This window comes from Barbus barbus (assembly GCF_936440315.1).
Source record: "Barbus barbus genome assembly, chromosome: 4".
Taxonomy (NCBI): domain Eukaryota; kingdom Metazoa; phylum Chordata; class Actinopteri; order Cypriniformes; family Cyprinidae; genus Barbus; species Barbus barbus.
Genome location: NC_136732.1, coordinates 26,067,926 through 26,088,323, shown reverse-complemented (window position 1 = coordinate 26,088,323; position 20,398 = coordinate 26,067,926). Strand labels below are relative to the sequence as shown.

Sequence of the window (20,398 nt, the reverse complement as noted above, 5' to 3'; positions counted from 1 at the left end):
TCATGTAGTCCAATGCAACAACTAACACGGGCGGCTCATGGTCTTCTGTCAAGCTATGCTGATTTTGAAGAGGGCCATTATGAAATCAACAAATCCTGCAAAAGCTCAAATGGTTATGTAAGAGGAATACTGCTTAGCTGTAGCTTAAAATTAATTTGACAATATCCTGACAGAACTTTCATGTTTTGAAAGAGTTTTCCGATGCCCCCTCATCCTGAATTTAATCTAAAAGAGGGCACATATTACTTTCATGTTACTCCGTGACAATGCAATTCGAAAAATACTCAACATAAAAAGAGTGCTTCTTAATTAAGTGTGACACAAACACAAAGAAAAGTCTCTAATCTTCATTTACTTTTTAGTCCGGACTTTTTACAACCACAAGTCCAAGCCTAATAAGCATCCAAATAAAGGTCCAACCAAAAGTTTTCATGAAGAACAAAACTCAGAAAGGAGATCGTTTTTGTTAACTGTAAAAGAATCTACATAATATTTTTTTTTTTCAAATATTCATTGTAAATATTCATGACAAGCTTTCATCTTAAGAGATGTACTATGTCCTTTAGGATTTGACTATCATCCTGTAAATCTAGTACAAGAATAGTACCACTAATGTCATACAAGCGTTGCTCTATCAATATGAAATGCAATTTAAGCTTCAGTATGAAAGTCATGCATGCATTTTTTTTTTTAAAGGTTCGGTGTGTCTTACTCTACTGGGTCTTTACGAACAGTAAAGTTGGAATTTTTCTCCAAAATAAAACTGGTTAGTAGTCAAATTGAGTATTTTCATCAGCTAACGTTAAATAAATCTCTAGTAAACAGAAGTCGGGTTCACCTGAAGTGGTAACCATAGCAACGTACTACTATTTATCACTTTTTATAGATATTCATGAACTAAATAAAAAATTGTTTAATAGTTTAACGTCGTCAAAAAAATATTAACTACGAAAAGTGTTTCTGTTTTGGAATAGCTTTGTGAAAAGCGTTATATAAATAATTTGAAACGGAGTTATAAATGTTATTGTTTCATGACATGTCAGACGGGCTGATCATGTCACGCACAATGATTTATTTTCGCCCAAAACAAAGCCAAGATTAGTCTGATAAACTGGAATTAACAGGTGTGAATGAGAAAACAGGTCTTTTCGGAGAGATCACCGTGTTCGCGGAATCCCCGACTTAATTAAGCGAATTAAAGGACTTGGGACGCGACCAACGGCGGCATTATCAACTTCTTGGAGGCGGGGTGAAAGGAAACCATCTACCTCTGTCCAGTGATTCAAACCGGGCGGAAAGTGGGCGGTCTTGGAAAAGTACTCCGGTCTGATTGATAACGTTTCCCGAGAGAGTCGCGCCGAGAGCTAGGGGCTTCAGCACCACGGACAGCGCGCAGACGCGCATGCGCAACACGCTTCTGTCAATCTGGGGTTTGCGTGAAGAAGCTCTTCTACAGGCACTGAAGAATAAACTGATGAACTAAAACGATGAAGTTTTAATATTTAAATTAAACTCTTCAGGAATAAACAGAACAATATATGCATTTAAATCTGTTCAAATAATCTCACTTTTCCAGATTATTATAAAGCGAGGAGCGTTTAATCAGAGATCAAAGCAACTTTCAACGGCGACAATTTCGTGAAAGAAACGTCAACCATTTTTGGAGGAATTGTTTGGACGAAATAAAGGCTGGTAATGAATTCTCTCAGCGTAACAAGTTTGAACTTTACGGGTACAACAGGACATGCTTTTCAATACTCTTTTCCAAACGAGGACCCGATGTTCAAAGACTACAAGCCAGTGACCCGCGACCTCATTCCCTTGCCAAAGGGGGTTTTGTACCTGTTAATGGCCGCACTGGTGATTGTTGCGGTCGCCTATGCCATAGTGGGACATCTGATCAAAGACCTCGCAAACGATGTAGTAGGTAAGATCTCACAAAAAACTCACAGTCACTTGTGGTTAACCTGTTAGCTGGTTCAGTTTATTTTATACTACGTTAAAAGCTTGGGAAAATAAATAGCCTTCCATGGTAGTCTATCTATTAAAGTGACATCTATTAAACTCTTCTGTGTGGTACTAACATAGTACATTTAAGGTAGAAATCTTTACCATGTAGCATCTTCAAAAGTTTGGTAACGGTAAGAGTTTTTGATGTTTTTTGTCTCTTACGTCTCTTGAAAGTTATCTGATCAAAACGTAAGTAGAATAGCAATATTGTATATTGCACAGTTATATTAATTATATCATTTTAATGAATGTATTTGAATATATTTTGCAATCTAATCTATTCCTGTGACTCAAAGCTGAATTTTCTTCAGTCACATGATCCTTCAGAAATCATTCTAATATACTGATTTGCTGCTCAAGAATCCTTTCTTACTATGAATGTAGAAATCAGTTCATATTTTTGAGGAAACTTTTTTTTCAGGATTATTTATGAATACAAAGTTCAAAAGAACAACATTTATTTGAAATAGAAATCTTTTGTAACATTATAAACGTCTAAGCTGTCACTTTGGATCGATTTAATGCATACTATGCTAGATAAAGGTATTCATTTCTTGGTAGTGTAGGCATGTCAATGGCTACAAATGGCCATTTGGTTGTGAAGAATCACCTAAAAATGTCAGGATAACAGGTTTCAGGATACTGGCTTCAGCATAAATCAATTTAGTCTTAGATCTTCTTGGATAGTCATAGAAAAAATAATGTAAATAAACAATTTGTGCATCAACTGTACTTTAATAAGAAACCCCCCTAAACATCTAAAAAAATAAAACAAACGTTTGCTATGTCTAAATACTTGGAAATTTTCCCTCAATAATGTTTTTGGCTGAATATTTCAACTTTTAATAGAGTTAAAAGTTATAACCTATAACAACACAAGTATAGGTTCTTAGTATTTTTACACTCCTGATGAAAGTCTTTATTTACTATGAAATAGCACTTCAATTTAATGTCCTTATCTCTCATTATAGACTGTGTGCTTGGCCCTAATGAAGACGATGCAGAAAAAGATGACATATTGCACATCAGACCCACCCATCTGCCCGCGGCTCTGTCTTTGTCCCATACGAACGCCTTCCACGTGTGGGACCAGGACGATGTGGTGATCCCCTTACCGTCAGACGACAGCCCCCAGATGAGCCCTCTGCTGCTGGGCGCCATCCCCTACATCCCCTCCTTCTTTCCCACATCCAGCGCCAACAACAGCCCCTCAGTGCCCAACAGTCCTGGGCCGACATCTACTATCCCACGGGATGTCTGAGAAAAAACGGAAGGTAAGAAGGTGAAGCTTGGCCATCTTATATGATTCTGTACTAACAGTATACGATGGTCCAAGACCAAAGAAAACATACAAGGATTAGTCGTGCACCAGAAAAAGACTTCATGCAGATGTGACTTCAAAACAGATTGTACTGTGCTAACTGATATTGTGAATCTGATAACATGACAACACGATTTTATCCAAAGTGACTTCTATTGCATATATACACGTTTAACCATTCACATTCCCTGGGAATCAAACCTATAACCATGGCATCACTAGAACGTCATTGGAAGCCTCTTCTGTTTTATTTTTCAGAAGTTTTTGGACTCTGAAAGGTCACTTGGAAATACATACTGTAGGATGGACTGCTTGAGTCATATTATTTTTTCCTGTTGTGTAAGATGATTTACGGAAGCCCTGTTATGAGCACTGTTGAACATCATTTCAACTCATCCCCAAAAGGAGGATTAATTTGAAAGAACTTGAGCTCAGAATGACTCTGCATTATATATTCACTTGGTATTAATGACATAACTCGCGTCTAGACTTCCCGTGCTGGCGCAAATAAACCCAAAATTGCTCCTCGGTGTCAGATGGTCTCAAAGGAGCATCTCGTTACGGGAGCCAGTCTCTTGGAAATCAGAGATGAGCAGCGTGAAGGATAAAAAGGGATATTTGGACGAGGCTCAAAGCAACATAAACTCAGCAAATGCCCTTGAAAGGGTCGAGAAGCTTTTTGGATGATTGATAATGTTTGATTCACCTGAATTTGAATGTTGGATCTAGATGTCAAGCTCACATTGAATCCTTGGATTCGCCATAGTAAAAATGCACTAAAATCTTTGAATATTATTGTTAGTTTTTCATTTTGTAGACCACATGGGGTTGTTCACAGTTCACAGTATTGTTTCAACAATTTTAAATGTTGTTTTTTGGCAGTTGTTTTATACTGAAATTATAATAATGCAAAGCTGGTTGAAAATAGGTGAACTTACCCTGTAAAACACCAAGGGCCAACGTTCAATCAGCTCCTACACAGTTACCTGGAAGTTTCTAGTTTCTAGAGCTTGATCAGATGGTTCAGGTGTGTTTAATTAACACCCCTGCTTTAAATGTATGCATTTACCAGAAACTTTAATCCAAAGCGACTTACATTGCAGTAGAGGAATATGTTGCTCTACTTCCAATTTTTTGTCACATTATGAATGTACCTGTAGTGGAACACAAGAACGAGTGCTGTGTGAATGTCCCCATTTACTTTTAATGCAATATTTTGCAAAAGTGGGCTGACTTTGTTTTTTTGACAGTCCATATTGGTTGACAAGCATTAGCTAATTCTGTAAAATGCTGTATATAATAAAGAACTCTGCTAACCCCTAAGTTGTACTTGGAAAAGTAAGTTCAATAACTATATATACTATACAAGTGTATAGTATCTCCATGAATAAGAGTGAAAACAAAAAAGGAGAAAATACTACCGTCTTTCGTATAACAGTGAATTTCTCATGTTAAATTGAGACATCCATACATGTAATAAGTGAAGCAGCGGCTAACACAGGGCTGTTCTCAGACAGGTTATTTCTAAACGATAGGGGATTACTTTGACTCGGCCACTTAAGATGTTACGACATTTAAGCAAGTAAACAAGATGTAATCCTTCACTGTCACAGAGGATTCCCTCGACCTCTCCTCCCCCAAAGGGCAATTGGCGGGCCAGCAGATTTACCATTCCCTGCAGACAGCCCTCTCAATACAGGATTGTGTTCAAATCATCTAAATTGTTTTTCAATGGCAAGCGTGTCCTGTGTAAACTTCATCAACATGCTTCTGTCCCAGATTCAGATTCTGACGATCCAACTCGCATCCTCTCTACATGTACTTTTATGTAATCTTACACAAGATGCTGGGAAATTAAGAAATTACAAAACCTGATCAAATCTGAATGTCAAATTCATTAAATCACTGTTTTCAGCACAGATAATAATCAGAAATGTTTCTTGAGCAGAAAATCAGCATATTAGTGTGATTTCTGAAGGATCATGTGACACTGAAGACTGGAGTAATGATGCTGAAATACAGCTTTGATCACAAAAATAATGACATTTTAAAACATATGCAAATGTTAAAGTTATTTTATATAATATTTAACAATATTACTGATTTTACTGTATTTTTGATCAAATAAATGCAGCCTTGTCAAGCATGAGACTTTTCAAAAACATCAAAAAATTTGACCCCAAAATTTGAGCGGTAGTGTACATTTACATAATTTTTAAGTTGTAGATGCCAAGACACGAAAAGATGACGGAAGCAGCTTTAACTCATTTCCAACCATGAGTTTTGCTGAAAGAAATGGAATTAGTGCCACTAATCTTATTTAGTTTGTTCATGGAACTTGACTACAACTACAAGTGTGTCCCCTAGAGATACAAACATACTGCTTAAAATTTAAATCAGTTTCAGCGAAAACAGAATCAATGCAGCCAGGAAATATTACTTAGAAAAGACAGAGAGCATCAAAAGGAGAGAAAAAGAAAGTTGATTGATAGCAGAAACATCCATCCAAATTGACACATAGCGGTTCTCAACCAGGGGGCCTCAGCAAACTTTAAATTGTTTAAATTAATTCAAATAAATATATTAAAATAATCTAACTTCATTTGAATGCCAAAAAGACAAAGTCAAAATGTAAAATGAAATAATTTTGATATACATTTGTTTATTTAAAAAAACACTTTTGTTTTTCTAAAGAACATACCGTTCTTGAAAGTTTTGGAATATTCCAAATTCATTCATTCCACATATTAACATAGTTAATAATAATAAAAGTTGTTTTTTTTTTTCTGGAAGAAATATCTTCAGCATCTCTGAATATTTTGTTGGATTCACTCATTTAACCAAGAGGGAGATTTACTCTGCCTGAAGAAAGCTTAGCCCTCTTCCCTGGATTTACACAAATGACTCAAGACCCTTATCCAGACCTCTCAAGCACTGCATTTACTATAGTACACATGCACAATGAAGATAAAGGTACGCTGAAAAAAACTAAAATCGTTTCAATATAAATATATATATATATATATATAAAATTGTAGTACATTTTAAGAAATTCGATTCGAGTCTAATTAAAATTTCCACATTAAATTAAACATGTAACTCCTTTAAATGTTTTGGTAATTATTTGTGAAATTTAGCAATTTGAAAAAGAAAACTGTTTTAAAGTAACTATTACGAAATGATTATAAATGTACTGGAATATGATAATGCAGCCATGGAAAATGTCCAGCAAAGAACCCTGGTTTAATTGCATACACTTACAGTAATTGAACTGTGGTTTCATAATAACCATTAAGCAAGTCATACTGGAGATTTGAAACATTTTTAATTTAATATTTCTAAAGTAAAAGAACTTCAATAGTTTCCATTGCATTCTGGGTTATGAGAACAAACTGGGTGGCTGTTTTTTTTTACAGAGCTGTCATGGAAAAGGGCAGTGGAAAATGACAATAAATCAATGATGTTTATATATATATATATATATATATATATATATATATATATATTTGTGTGTGTGTGTGTGTGTGTGGAGCAGAAATCAAAGAATTAACCTACATAAAAACAGAAGTGGTGCTTTGAGTGGAGGCCAGTAGAGATTTCTATATCAGGCGGTGATGTTGTAATAAGGTCAATGTCACGCTCCTCATGCAAAGACGTGACTCTTTTCCTCTGCTTTGACGTCAGCCTGTTCAACACAGCCCTCGTAACTAATGCCAAGCAGCAAAGTGTAAAAATACAGTTGAGAGTACACATGAATCCATATGCTGAGCCGTATGATGGTCATTTAAGAGTCCAGTCGACATATCGGGCTGTCGTACACCATCTGTAGGTTCACTTTGTGACCCACGAGCTCTCGGATGTTGTTGATTCCATACTTGATCATGGTCGGTCTGAAGATGGGTGAAAAAAAAAAAGAGAAACAATCAAGCAACTCTGAGATTTTGTAAACAACAATGCTATTTTATATGTGTGTGTCAATGTACCTTTCCAAGGACAGACCCCAGGCGATGACTGACACCCCCTCGGGCAAACCCATGGGCAGCAGCATTTCAGGCCTGAAGACCCCAGAATTACCCACCTCAACCCACTTCTTCAGACCTGAGAGAGATTGTGCGAGAGGGAAGATATGATGCTAAACTGGTTCCGACAGTTAGCTTTCCGTCTAAAGAATGCACAGAAAAGCTTTTTCAGCAGCCTTTGTATGGAAAGTATTGATGCATTCAAGTGCTGACAAAAAGATCGTATTTGTGTGTTCAACGCACATGAATGCCACAAAAAAAGTCTTATTTATGAGTGAGAAACACTGAACTTTCTTTAACCCTGAGTTTCTGAGCTGGCAGTGTATCTGCGAGACAACATGATGCAATGGATGCAGTGGCTGTATGTATTAAAATTATTTTTTCCCCATTTAAAATAAAACTAGATAAATTGAGTGTACAAAATATGATTATATCAAACAATTATGATAAAATATATAGCCACTCAATTTACTCAACTTTCATAAACTGAACAATAATCAAAAAAGCAAAAACACCTAATGCATATTTTTTATTCATTATTTTGTAGAAGTTGAGTTTAAAGATCTTGCTTAATTATTTGCAGAATGGTACATAGCCATCTTACTCATCCTACAAAATGACTTCTGAGGCCACACATCTGAGGTCGTAACTAATTACGAATTCCAAACTTATAAATAGGAGCTTCCAAGGAGGACATGAGCAAACCAATATATATTGAATCAGAAAAGTATTTTGTGTATTTTAATGTTGACTGACTGTCTATAACTGCAAGGCTATGAAGAAATTATTTGTTGAACGTGTTAAAGTTTTATATGACTTCTGCAAATTATTTCTGTCATTTCACAGACTACCAGAGGGGAAAAAAAAGAAAATGCCAAATAAATCTGATAAAAATTTTAATTTTTCATATTTTCATGCAGTTCTTTAAAGAAGACGTTTCACTCGGATATACACCACAATGGGAGAGAAAAAAAAATATTAATTTCCTTTTCATGTCGACCTCTATATTAATGCTATTTCACTACTTAATCGAATAGTTTTGCTTCTAAAATTAGGTTATTGAATTACCACCTCTTTTTTAATAATTTGTCTTTTATTAGTTATTCTATACCCAAAAAACAGCAGGCTGTAAAAGACTTCATGTGTCAAACGATTAATTGCATTCACAATAAAAGTGTGTGTTTACATAATGTGTATATATTTAAGAAAAATTGTTGTTTACATATTAAATATATTTATAAATAAAACAAAATATAATAATATAAATATATAAAATACTGTATGTGTGTGTGTTTATATATACATAATAAATATACACAGTATGCACATATGTTATGTAAACAAAAATTTTATTTTGGATGCGATTAATCAAAATTAATTGTTTGACAGCACTAGTTTTTACTTTTAACAATATATAAACGTAGAACATTACATGCGTATGACTTCGTATGGAGAGTTTTACCTTCATGATAGCTGAACACCTCCATACTTGGCTCAGTGTAGGGGTTGTACGCAGGCTTGAAGCGCAATTTTGTGATTCCTGAAATAAAACATTTCAAAATCATGATCAATGAACTTTGGAATGTCTAAAAGTCAGACAGCGATTGACCATGTTTATTAATGTGCCCCTATTATGGATTTTTGAAAATGACCTTTCATGCAGTGAGTAACAGCTCTAAGTGAATGAAAACATCCTGCAGTTTTAAATCTGAAAGTGCACCGTGTATAAAGTTATTGTCTCTCAAAAGAAAGAGTCGACTCTGAATCATTGAAACGAGTCGTTTTTTAGCGTTTCATGTTGACCTCAACATGAAACATTAGCATACTGCCCCGTCCACCTGTTGGTCTTTTCGCATTGGTCTGAATGAAAATGCAAATTCATTCTTTGCCACAAGGTGCCGCTTTTGGAATGGTAAAATAGCTGTTTCCCCAGTGATGCTGTACACAAAACAGCACTGTGCTCACAAACACTGCTTTATCAGGCATTACAGGCATGATGAAATGAAAATGAGACCAATCGGACCAATCAGGCAGATTAAGGAGGGGTTTGGAAAAATAAATCCTTGAGCAAATCGTTAGGGAGTCGTTGAGCAACTAAGGTAAAAATAAATAAAACTCATGTATATTATTACAAAAAGCAAGAAGCGTAGTACCTAGTTTGGTAAAGAACTGGTGCAGGATGCCCATGAGGTTTCCCAGCGTAAGGCCGTAGTCGGCCACCACTCCCTCGATCTGGTGAAACTCCGCCAGGTGAGTAGCATCCAGAGTTTCATTACGGAAAACTCTATCGATGGAAAAGTACTTCACCGGTGTGAACTTCTCCTGAAAGATTATACCACAGAGATGAGTGAGATCTTAACTAAAGAGCGGTGAACCTAGCAGCGAGCCTGTGAGTGTGTTCACCTGCTGTGCGAGTTTATACAGCATGCGAGCGCTGACCGCCGTGGTGTGCGTTCGCAGGAGGTTCTTCTGAGCTTCTTCAATCTTCCAGTCATATTTGTATCTTAAAATTGATTCGAGATGTTAAAATTACATTGATCTACAAATATAAAGTACTATTCAAAAGTTTGAGGTTGATTTTTTTGTTTTAAACCAAGGCTGCACTTATTTAATCAAAAAGTAATATTATGAAATATTATTACAATTTAAAATTACTTTTTTTATTTTAATACATTTTTAAATGTAATTTATTCCAGCGATGCAAAGCTGAATTTTCAGCATGATTACTCCAGTCTTCAGTGTCACATGATCCTTCAGAAATCACTCTAATATGCTGATTTACTGATCAAGAAACATTTATTATTATTTTCAGTGTTGAAAACACTTGCAGTGCTTAATGTTTTTGTGGAAACTGTTATGGATTTACGTTTTTTTTTTTTTGGATTTCTGATGAATAGAGAGTTCAAAAGAGCAGCATTTATTTGATATAGAAATATTTTATAACAATTATCTTTGTTACTTTTGATAATTTTAATTCAACCTTTCTGAATAAAAAACAATTAAAGAAAAATAAAACATAAAAGTATACATAAAACATAATATGTATCATCTTACCCCTGTGATCCGTAACCTCCTTCAGAATGAACCTGCTTCACTCTCTCCAAATAGTCCTGAGGAAACTGGTGAGCAAGGGCTGGGTCTGTGAAATACACAAAATATTATTTGAAAAATATTCTTTGAAAGTAAGTGGTATAAGGTCCTGCAGAATGAGTCTGCAGCAGGTCAGTGAAAGCACAGAGGTGAATATTTCTCACCCGAGATGAAGAAGGTGTCGTGCTGGTCTCTAGCTGGGTGCTGCTGGGGCTGGAACAGAGAATCGAAGTTCCAGAAGGAGCTCTCGATGAAGTTATTGGTGGGCATTTCTGTGAATCTGTGAATGAGAGACCTAATACTTAGGAATATGCTTGAAAAGTAACATTCTAAGATTAAAACATTGGAGTAAATGTTTTGTACGAAGGCATAATTGATTTAACTATGGTACTCACCCATACTTCAAATCAGTATGATTGCAACTGTCATATTGATTTTTATCAAATATTAAGACAATATTAGATTTTAAACACAATATTGTCAAATTTTCTGTTTCTGGTTTATTTTATCAAGGAAAAGTTTAAAGAGAAACCACAGCAGACCTGTTTTGCATCTTTGAGTGTTTCGTTACTGAATGAATGAGTTTTGAACAAATCACTTTAATGAATGATTCAATAGCCGAATTAATCCGTTTGAACAAATCATTTTAATGAGTAACTCACTGACAGTGACTTGCGCCACCACTGGATGTTTTAGATTCATTTAAAATACCTTTCCATTTAAAAAAATAAATAAATCGAAAAATCTAATATTTATTAAAAAATTATATTTCATTAAAAAAAAAAAAAGATTTAAACAATTTATTCATTAAAAAAAACTAATCTCACAGGCATCACAGTATTCAAGCCACCTCAGAACAGTCTGTGAAAATACATCTAAATACCATTTCAGATGCAGCTTCTGTAGTGCCAAGATGGATTTTGTTGATACTGATTTCATTTGATCCGAATTTACTGCTTATATGTGGGAATTTGACGTAAAAGGTGATGTGTACATCTACTAAGGTTAAAAAAGTAATGCAGGAAAAAATCTCTGGGAAATCAGCTTTAAGAGGCAAATGATGCCTCATAATGGGTAGTGGAAGTTATTTTCTGTCACAAATGTGAACTAACCATCAAATAGAATATGAAAACTGAAAGCTTGGAGAGTCAGCTGTCCATGAAAGGCCTAAACCAGAAAAAAAGATAGCAACAAAAAACACATTTGGCACAATATTCTAAGTCTAATTATAATTATCGACAACATGTTTAAGTTAAAGGCACGCTTTATTTTTCATTCAATTTTTACTGCTCCACAAAAACACTGACCAAGCATGTGTGAAATGCTTTTGTCTAAAATATTATGTCCAGACAATCAATCTGATACAGGGCTCCAGACAAAAAAATCGAGTAAGGAGCCATTGGCTCCTATAAAAGAAAAACTTAGGCGCCAAATTATTTTTTTAGGTGCCACAGAATAAAAGTGGTTTATTTTATTATTATCATTTTATTTTTCCCCCCTATTTTAACATTTCAATCATTTTGTCATGTGTTTATGTCTTATCTTTTCTAGGCTTTATCAGCATTTTAATCCATCTTGTAGATGATCAGGTCGACCGGGGGACTAAGGTTCACTTAAAGTGTGAATTAAATGTCTTTTACAACTTGAAATGTACAGTCACAAAGAATTGTTCGTTACACAGAATCTGTACCAATATCATGGACCATAAGCATCACTTGGCAACTGAGTGCAGTGCATCCTATAAATGTTGTCACGTCTTTCACACATTCAGTCTGTTTTTCTTCATTAGTAAAATGCAATTTTATAGGAGGAGTTGAATCATGTACAACAGAATAAGTAAAAATATTAATATGCAACAGCGCATAAATATAGCAAAACGCTCCTCTTTATAGTTATTTTTCTAGCTGACTGATGAGTTTATGGACACTGAGTGGTTATTCTGAGGTAAATGTATTACAATGCAATGTTTACAAGCTTTATACATTTCCTCAGTTTGAAACACTGAAACACAGCTTTTACATAAAACATTTCAGTAAGTTGTACTATAGGCTTTCTTATTGCCTACCTTTTGATCATGTTCATTTCATACTATAGTAGTAAATCTTAATATATAATGGGTTCACTTGCTGCTTTAACTGAGGTGCTAAAGAGATCGCGCCTGAGCATTAAGTGCGATACTCTCCGCTCGCGCGATCCGGACGCATACACGGACCGTGTGGACGCGGGGTACTGGTGTTTATATTACCGAAAGTGTGCGCTTGTGGTCCGCATTAAAGAGCACCCAAACCGCATCATTTGAATTTCGTAGCATTTTAAAGCTGATACTTTGTTTATTAAAAAGTAAGACAGCACAAAGCTTTTTGCAATTACTGGATGGCAAGTGCGCTTCAAATAACAGGAAGTCCATGCATTAACAGAACACAGCATATAGACTAAGATCTCGATAAGAAGATCGACCGGACAAGTGTAAATGCATCTGGTTGTTGAAACCACATATGGTAATTTTACTCCTCCCATAATATTAAAATAATAGACGTGTGAGAGCGTTTTATAGCCTATATGGCATGTTATAGTCAGATATGACAGCGCAATGCAACAAGCATCACCGCGGATGAGTAGCGGAGTATTTCTTCAGCAAGAGACGCGCAAACTGAATGAACCTGAAAGTAAGCCGCAGACGCTCAACACACAATCTTCTTCATTAAAAGTAGCGAGACTAGCCTATCTTTCCAGTGCTGATGCCGCGCGCTCTCTTGATATTGAAATTAGCTGATAATTAATAAAATTATCCATTGCTTTCATTGACGTGAACTCCGTTATATTTGCATATGAAGCGGGAATTGAAGAATGGATTTATATCCGTTTTGCGAAGACACATTTATGTGGCCAAGTGTAAATGGGGAAACGTTTTAACAAATCATATAGATATCCGATCAGAGAAAATGCATGAAGTGACCAGGTGTAAACAGGCCCTTTCAGGTCTCTCTCACTGCGTTCAGCAGACTGTGTGCGGCAGAGACGAGGACTGTTTGAAACTCTTTTCAGTAAAACTTTGATGCGCATCGTCTTATGTAAGTTTAATACGTGAACATAACAAAAGATGTGAGCGCAAAACAATCGGGAAAAAAGTCCTTTCATGCAAATTATATATAGTCGCCAGTGGCGACCTCAGCAAAAACTTCACTCGCAAATTAATATTTTTGTCGCAGTTTGGAGCCCTGTGATAACTGGTGGTTTATCAGCTGAGGCAGAAGAGTGTTATGCAAAGGTAAAGGACTGACCCCATCTCCAGGAAGATCTGCCTGAACTGTGTCCGGACCTTCATGAGCGGGTGCAGGTGACCGCAGTCTGGAGCGACACCCATCGCCTCGAAATTATACGGCTTGAACTTCTTCTCCTTCCAGCTTCCACTGAGAGAAACAAGTTACAAATATTAAAAGCCAAAGACTTGTGAAGCGTTTCATTCAACCCAACTGAAAACACAAGTCATGCAACTTACAAAAACACAAGTAACTGAAAATGTGCAGCTTTTTAGTTGTTAATAACTTAGCACAAGTCAAAAGTTGTAGGAAAGTCTTGTATTTCAGAACTGCATCTTTGCAACATGACGTTGTGTAATACATTTAGGTCCTCTTTACAATTTTTATACCCTTTTTCCTTTGAGAAATTGATTAATCTCACCTAGCGATCATCTCTGGAGTGAGTTCTGTCTCTTGTTTGGTGATGGTGGTACTGAAGCTGCTGCCTTTAGTGATCCAGTATGACTTAACCGTCCTGAAATTAAACATTCATCCAAAAACAAATTAGCAATACATTATATAGTTTTCCCATAAAAAAACAAACTGGGATGAAAAAATGGGTAACTGGTATGAGATTGTTATTGAGCCGTAGCGCCTCCTACTGCTCATGTAGCGATATAATCATCTGAAAGAATCATCTGAATAACACCAAAATGCATCATTTGCAGACTAAACGAAACAAACACACTGAATAAATTCAAATGAACAACTTCAACCAGTTAAAGTAAAAAAAAAAAAAAACCTCAATACTCTCTCTTACATTTCCGATAGCAGTTTACGTTTCTTGAGTTCATTCTTCTCTTTGTCCTCTAGTTTTGCAGACAGTCCTTTCTGCACCAGCTGCAGTTTGTCCCTTACTGTATCCTCAATAGTTTCCACCTGAAACACACACACACACACACACACTACATTAACAACAAACACATTCACTGGGAGATTCAGGCTTAATCCATCATGTGTGCAGTATGTAACTCACGGTTTTGAAGACTCTTGGTCCTCCCTCATGAGCTTTATCCAGACGGATCCATTTGTTGGACATGGCTTTGCTGAAACCAACCTTCCCGCTCTGCATTTTCTAAAAGAATCAGAAGGAACATGAGATATCACATGCAAAACATATATACATTTTTTTCCCAACTGTTATGCAAATAAAAACATAAAAATGAATTGCATACATATTACTGTACGAGAACTTCTGTCAACATTTTTTTTTTTTCTGTTAATCAAATACTTCCATGATGTATGTCCAATTGTATGTCCAATTGTCAAGATTTAAATAACATTATTTTTCCACATGGTAAAACCCCCCCAGCTTTTTGCATTGTAAGCTACTGAGAATGTTTAAATATGAGAAAGTTTAAATAAACTTTCAAGAAAATACTTTCTATTTTCATGAGATTCATCCTAGCGACACTCATTATAGTCAAAATACATTTAGTCATTTAGCAGATGCTTTTATCCAAAGCGACTTACAAATGAGGACAATGGAAGCAATCAAAATCAACAAAAGAGCAATGATATGCAAGTGTTAACGCAGTACACGTAGCAAGTTTTTTTTAATTATATAATAAATAAAAATAAAACGGATAGAATAGAAAAAGAATAGTGCAAGCAAGTGTTTGAAGTCTCTTTTTTAGCTTTTGTTAATTGTAAAATAAATAAAAATACATGTTTTCTCCTGTAGTATAGACTATAGGTGACTCTTTCATCTCTCACCATGAGTTGATTCTGCGGCAGACCCTCGTCCGGGATGGCGTTGAACACTCGGGCTTCATGACTGCCCTGCTCCTCGATCTCACAGCCCTCTCCTGTCAGCTCCCAGCGTTTGGAGGACTTCTGCTCCGCCGAGATCACCTGAAAACAGCATTCATACAGGTTAAAACAGAAACAATTACCTGTTTCTATTACAAAGTAGCATATATACCAATACTAATAACCTCAGAGAAACTAACAAGGGTCAAGAAAAACAGGAATGTTCTTGCCAATGTACAATAATATGCTAAAAAATATTTTTTACATTTAACAGTAAAACATAGAGAGATAGACAGACGGACGGACCGACGGACAGACAGACAGACGGATAGACAGACAGATGGATAGATACACAGATGGATAGATACACAGATGGATAGATAGACAGAATGACAGACAGATAGACAGATGGATAGATAGACGGACCGATGGATAGACAGACAGACAGACAGACAGACTGACAGACAGACAGACAGAATGACAGACAGACAGACGGATAGATAGACAGACAGACAGATGGACAGACAAAACGGATAGATAGATGGATAGATAGAATGACAGACAGACAGACGGATAGACAGACAGATGGACAGGCGGACAGACAAGACGGATAGACAGTCAGATAGATAGACAGACGGATAGATAGACAGAAAGATGGACAGACGGACAGACAAGACGGATAGAAAGACAGAATGACAGAGACAGACAGATGGATACATAGACAGAATGACAGACAGACAGACAGATGGATAGATGGATAGAAAGACAGAATGACAGACAGGTGGATAGAAAGACAGAATGACAGAGACAGACAGATGGATACATAGACAATGACAGACAGATGGATAGATAGACAGAATGACAGACAGACAGGTGGATAGAAAGACAGAATGACAGACAGACAGGTGGATAGAAAGACAGAATGACAGACAGGTGGGTAGAAAGACAGAATGACAGACAGACAGGTGGATAGAAAGACAGAATGACAGACAGACAGGTGGATAGAAAGACAGACAGACCGGTGGATAGAAAGACAGAATGACAGACAGACAGGTGGATAGAAAGACAGACAGACAGGTGGATAGAAAGACAGAATGACAGACAGACAGATGGATAGAAAGACAGAATGAGAGACAGACAGACAGACAGATGGATAGACAGACAGATGGATATAGACAGACAGACAGACAGATAGACAGATAGACAGATAGATAGATATAGATAGATGGATAGATGGATAGATAGACAGAATGACAGACAGTCAGACAGATAGATAGATAGACAGACAGATAGATAGAAGGACAGACAGATAGACGGATGGATGGATAGATAGACAAATTGATACAGATGGATAGACAGACAGACGGAATAATAGACAGACAGACAGACAGACAGCGGGATATATAGACAGACAGATTGACAGACGGATGGATGGATAGATAGAATAATAGACAGACAGACGGACGGATAGATAGAAAAAGTCAAGTCGTGACGTATTGTCAAGTATGTGACCCATACTCGAAATTGGTGCTCTGCGTTTAACCCATCCAAGTGCACACACACAGCAGTGAGTAGTGAACAAATGCGCACGCACACACACACACACACACACACACACACACACACACACACACACCCGGAGCAATGGGCAGCCATGCTGCAGCGCCCGGGGAGCAATTTGTGGGTTCGGTGCTTTGCTCAAGGGCACCTCAGTCGTGGTATTGAGGGTGGAGAGAGCGCTGGACATTCACTCCCCCCACCTACAATCCCTGCCGGCCGGGGACTCAAACCCGCAACCTTTCGATTACGAGTCCGACTCTCTAACCATTCAATGAACTCATGGCGATCAGCGCACTACAAAGAAATCATCTTACACACTGCCCACAGACAGATGGATAGATAGACAGAATGACTGACAGACAGACATCATAGCTATGTTTCGCTTATATTAACAGTTATTTTGACAGGTATGGCAGTGTGTAAGATGATTTCTTTGTAGTGCGCTGATCGCCATGAGTTCATTGAACACACAGCTCATGGGGATCGGATGGGTCTGGTTGGTTTGCGCCGCTGTTGCATCAGTCAGAGCGGGCTCACCTCTCCCAGCGCCTGCAGGCTCTTCACCGCGCCGACGATCAGCTGATGATCCACCCCGAGATCCACCGCCACATCCTGGCTGTCGATGCCGCCGTCTACCTTCTCCAGCAGCCGTAAGAGTGCCTCCAAAAGCCCGGTGTCAGCCATGCTGGAGTCGCCTTGCGCTCGGATGGGGAAACGGACATGACGTCACGTCAGCCGTAAGCTCCATAACAAAAGCGCAGCATATTATTTTACCGTAAACCACGACGAACTGCTCTATTTATGATTCAACTTAGAAACATTATTATTGTGTTGCTGTCGTTACCTGAGTTTTCAATCAGGGGTCAGCAAACATTTATTACAAATATTCTGAACATTTAGAGCAGATCTGGATTAATAACGTTACACCACCATTAAGATTTGTATTTACATTATTATTATTGATTGACTGATTGATTCATTGATTGAAACGTTTATTTCGAACATGTAAATAAATATAGTAAAAACAAAACAAAACAATACAGCACAATACAAAATAATTTAACTTATACATGTCCAAAAGGGAGTAAGAAGCATAAACTTATTTAATCCTACCCCTTCTCCACTCCACGTTGATAATACTAATCAATAACAATAATCATCAAATCAACTTCATGGTAACAATAATCAATAATAATAATCATCAAATCAACTTCATAACTCTGTCATCTCATCCTTGTCTTAATACACTCTTTTGACTTTCCTACATATATTTACATACAAAACCAAAATAAAAACTATGCCTAAATAATCTGTATGAACACCTAATCAGATCCGTTCTTCCTCCTGATACATGCTGAGAACCATACGTTTATACTGGATCACACTTGGGCATTGCTTGAGCACTAGACTTAGTCTGTTCCAGTTTCACTCCACATACAGAAATACAAACGCTTCTTAATGTTGTACGAACATAAAGATGCTTAAAATTGCACTCTCTCCTAAAATTATATCTCTCTTCTCCATTAAGGAACAATTTTTGAATATTGCCAGGGAGTAAATAATTAAATAACATTATTTGTGCTGTTTGAAAATGAACCAAATCAATGAATTTTAATATCTTTGATTTTAAAAATAATGAATTTGTATGACTCTAGAACCAATTTTATGAATTATCCGTATTGCTCTTTTTTGCAACATAGATAATGTTAATAATTTGCATTTATATGTATTACCCCAAACCTCCCAAACCCAAGCAATAATTTAAGTATGGCAATATTAATGTGCTATAAAGAATGTAGAGTGATCTGTGGTCCAGAACATGCTTTGCCTTATTCAGTACTCAGATACTTCTAGACAATTTATTATGTAAATGATTTATGTGAGATTTCCAGCTTAATTTATCATCTATTATCACCCCAAGAAATTTATTTTCATATACCCTTTCTATGTCCACACCATCTATCTGTATCTGAACTTGTGTACTCATTTTACTGTTTCCAAATAACATACATTTAGTTTTATTAACATTTAATGATAATTTATTTAAATCAAACCACCTTTTTAATTTACTAATTTCTAAAGTAATAGTCTCTAATAATTCTTTTAAATCCCCCCCAGAACATAAAATGTTTGTATCATCTGCGAACAAAACTAACTTTACTAATTTTGATACTTTATAAATATAATTTATATAAAGCAAAAATAACTTCGGACCCAGTACTGACCCCTGGGGGATGCCACAAGCAATGCTCAAGCACAAAGATTAATATTCCCCCAACTTCACAAACTGTTTTCTGTCTCTTAAATAAGTTTTTACCTAGTCCAATACTAGCCCCTTTATCCCATACCGTTCCAGTTTATTAATTAATAAATTATGATCAATAGTATCAAAGCTTTTTTAAGGTCAAGCTTTTGTAATTTCTTCAACCAAATCAATTAATGCCATTGATGTGGAACTGTTTGGTCTGAATCCGTATTGACTGTCAGAAATTAATTTATGTCCATCTAAACATTTCTCTAATCTATTATTAAATAATTTTGGAAAGTTGTGGAAGTAAAGAAACAGGCCTCTAATTTGAGAAGTTGTGTCTATCCCCACTTTAGCTATTTTCATTTTATTTGGAAATGTACCAGTTTGAAATGATAGATTACAAATATATGTTACTGGTTTAGAGATGACCTTTTTCACAATTTTCATATCAACGTCATTCCAGTCAGTAGATGTTTTACGTTTACACTTATTTACAATATTTATTACTTCTTTTTCTTCCACCTCTGTAAGGAACGTTGAGTTGGGATTTCTTTCAATTCAATTTTCATTCCAATGTTCCGATGACTCTGGATCTTGAATTTCTTCTGCCAATTTTGGTCCAACACTCACAAAAAATTGTTAAAGCTATTAACCACATCATCCATATTATCTTTTGTAGTGTTATCAATATAATATTGAGGATAGCTTTGTTGTCCTGTACCTTTTTTAATAATACTATTTAATACACCCCATATTCCTAATATTATTTTTATTACTTCATATTTTACTATAGTATTCCTTTCTACAAACCTGTAGAATACTAGTTAACTTATTTTTATATTTATTAAATGCCTCTTTAGTTCTTTGTTTTATAAACTCTCTATAAAGTGTATTCTTCTTTTTACAGGCATTTTGTAAACCCTTTGTGATCTATGGTCGATCTATATATTTTTGTTTTCTATAATATTGTATAATTGGACGTTGTTTTTCATATAATGATATAAATATTTTTTTAAATATATCATATGCATTATCAACATCATTTTCCTTATATACGACTCCCCAATGTGCTAAGTCATCACTCTTAAATGCATTC

At 36.1% G+C, this 20,398-nt stretch overlaps 2 protein-coding genes across 2 annotated transcripts; one reads left to right on the top strand and one right to left on the bottom strand.

Moving 5' to 3' along the window:
- Positions 1-1,367: 1,367 nt before the first annotated feature.
- On the top strand, positions 1,368-4,650 carry LOC306868926 (uncharacterized protein). Its single transcript, XM_079415403.1, has 3 exons — positions 1,368-1,927; positions 2,982-3,284; positions 3,590-4,650. Exons 1-2 carry the CDS (start codon positions 1,696-1,698, stop codon positions 3,269-3,271), a joined length of 522 nt encoding a protein of 173 aa, XP_079271529.1. The 5' UTR covers positions 1,368-1,695; the 3' UTR covers positions 3,272-3,284; positions 3,590-4,650.
- A 2,071-nt stretch (positions 4,651-6,721) lies between these two features.
- Positions 6,722-17,753, bottom strand: LOC306862354 (phenylalanine--tRNA ligase alpha subunit-like). The gene is made up of 13 exons (XM_079405118.1): positions 17,589-17,753; positions 15,456-15,593; positions 14,716-14,814; positions 14,500-14,618; positions 14,122-14,214; positions 13,722-13,850; positions 10,605-10,720; positions 10,405-10,489; positions 9,754-9,853; positions 9,504-9,672; positions 8,813-8,890; positions 7,315-7,429; positions 6,722-7,221 (listed from the first exon to the last, which is right to left on the bottom strand). Exons 1-13 carry the CDS (start codon positions 17,733-17,735, stop codon positions 7,116-7,118), a joined length of 1,494 nt encoding a protein of 497 aa, XP_079261244.1. The 5' UTR covers positions 17,736-17,753; the 3' UTR covers positions 6,722-7,115.
- Between the last annotated feature and the right edge of the window lie 2,645 nt (positions 17,754-20,398).

Coding starts and splice junctions, on each gene's coding strand:
- LOC306868926 (XM_079415403.1), top strand. CDS start 1,696: ATGAATTCTCTCAGCGTAACAAGTTTGAACTTTACGGGTACAACAGGA. Junction 1,928..2,981: donor CCTCGCAAACGATGTAGTAG/GTAAGATCTCAC, acceptor CTCTCATTATAG/ACTGTGTGCTTGGCCCTAAT.
- LOC306862354 (XM_079405118.1), bottom strand. CDS start 17,735: ATGGCTGACACCGGGCTTTTGGAGGCACTCTTACGGCTGCTGGAGAAG. Junction 9,854..10,404: donor GGAGGTTACGGATCACAGGG/GTAAGATGATAC, acceptor ATCAATTTTAAG/ATACAAATATGACTGGAAGA. Junction 8,891..9,503: donor CCAGTTCTTTACCAAACTAG/GTACTACGCTTC, acceptor GTTTTATTTCAG/GAATCACAAAATTGCGCTTC.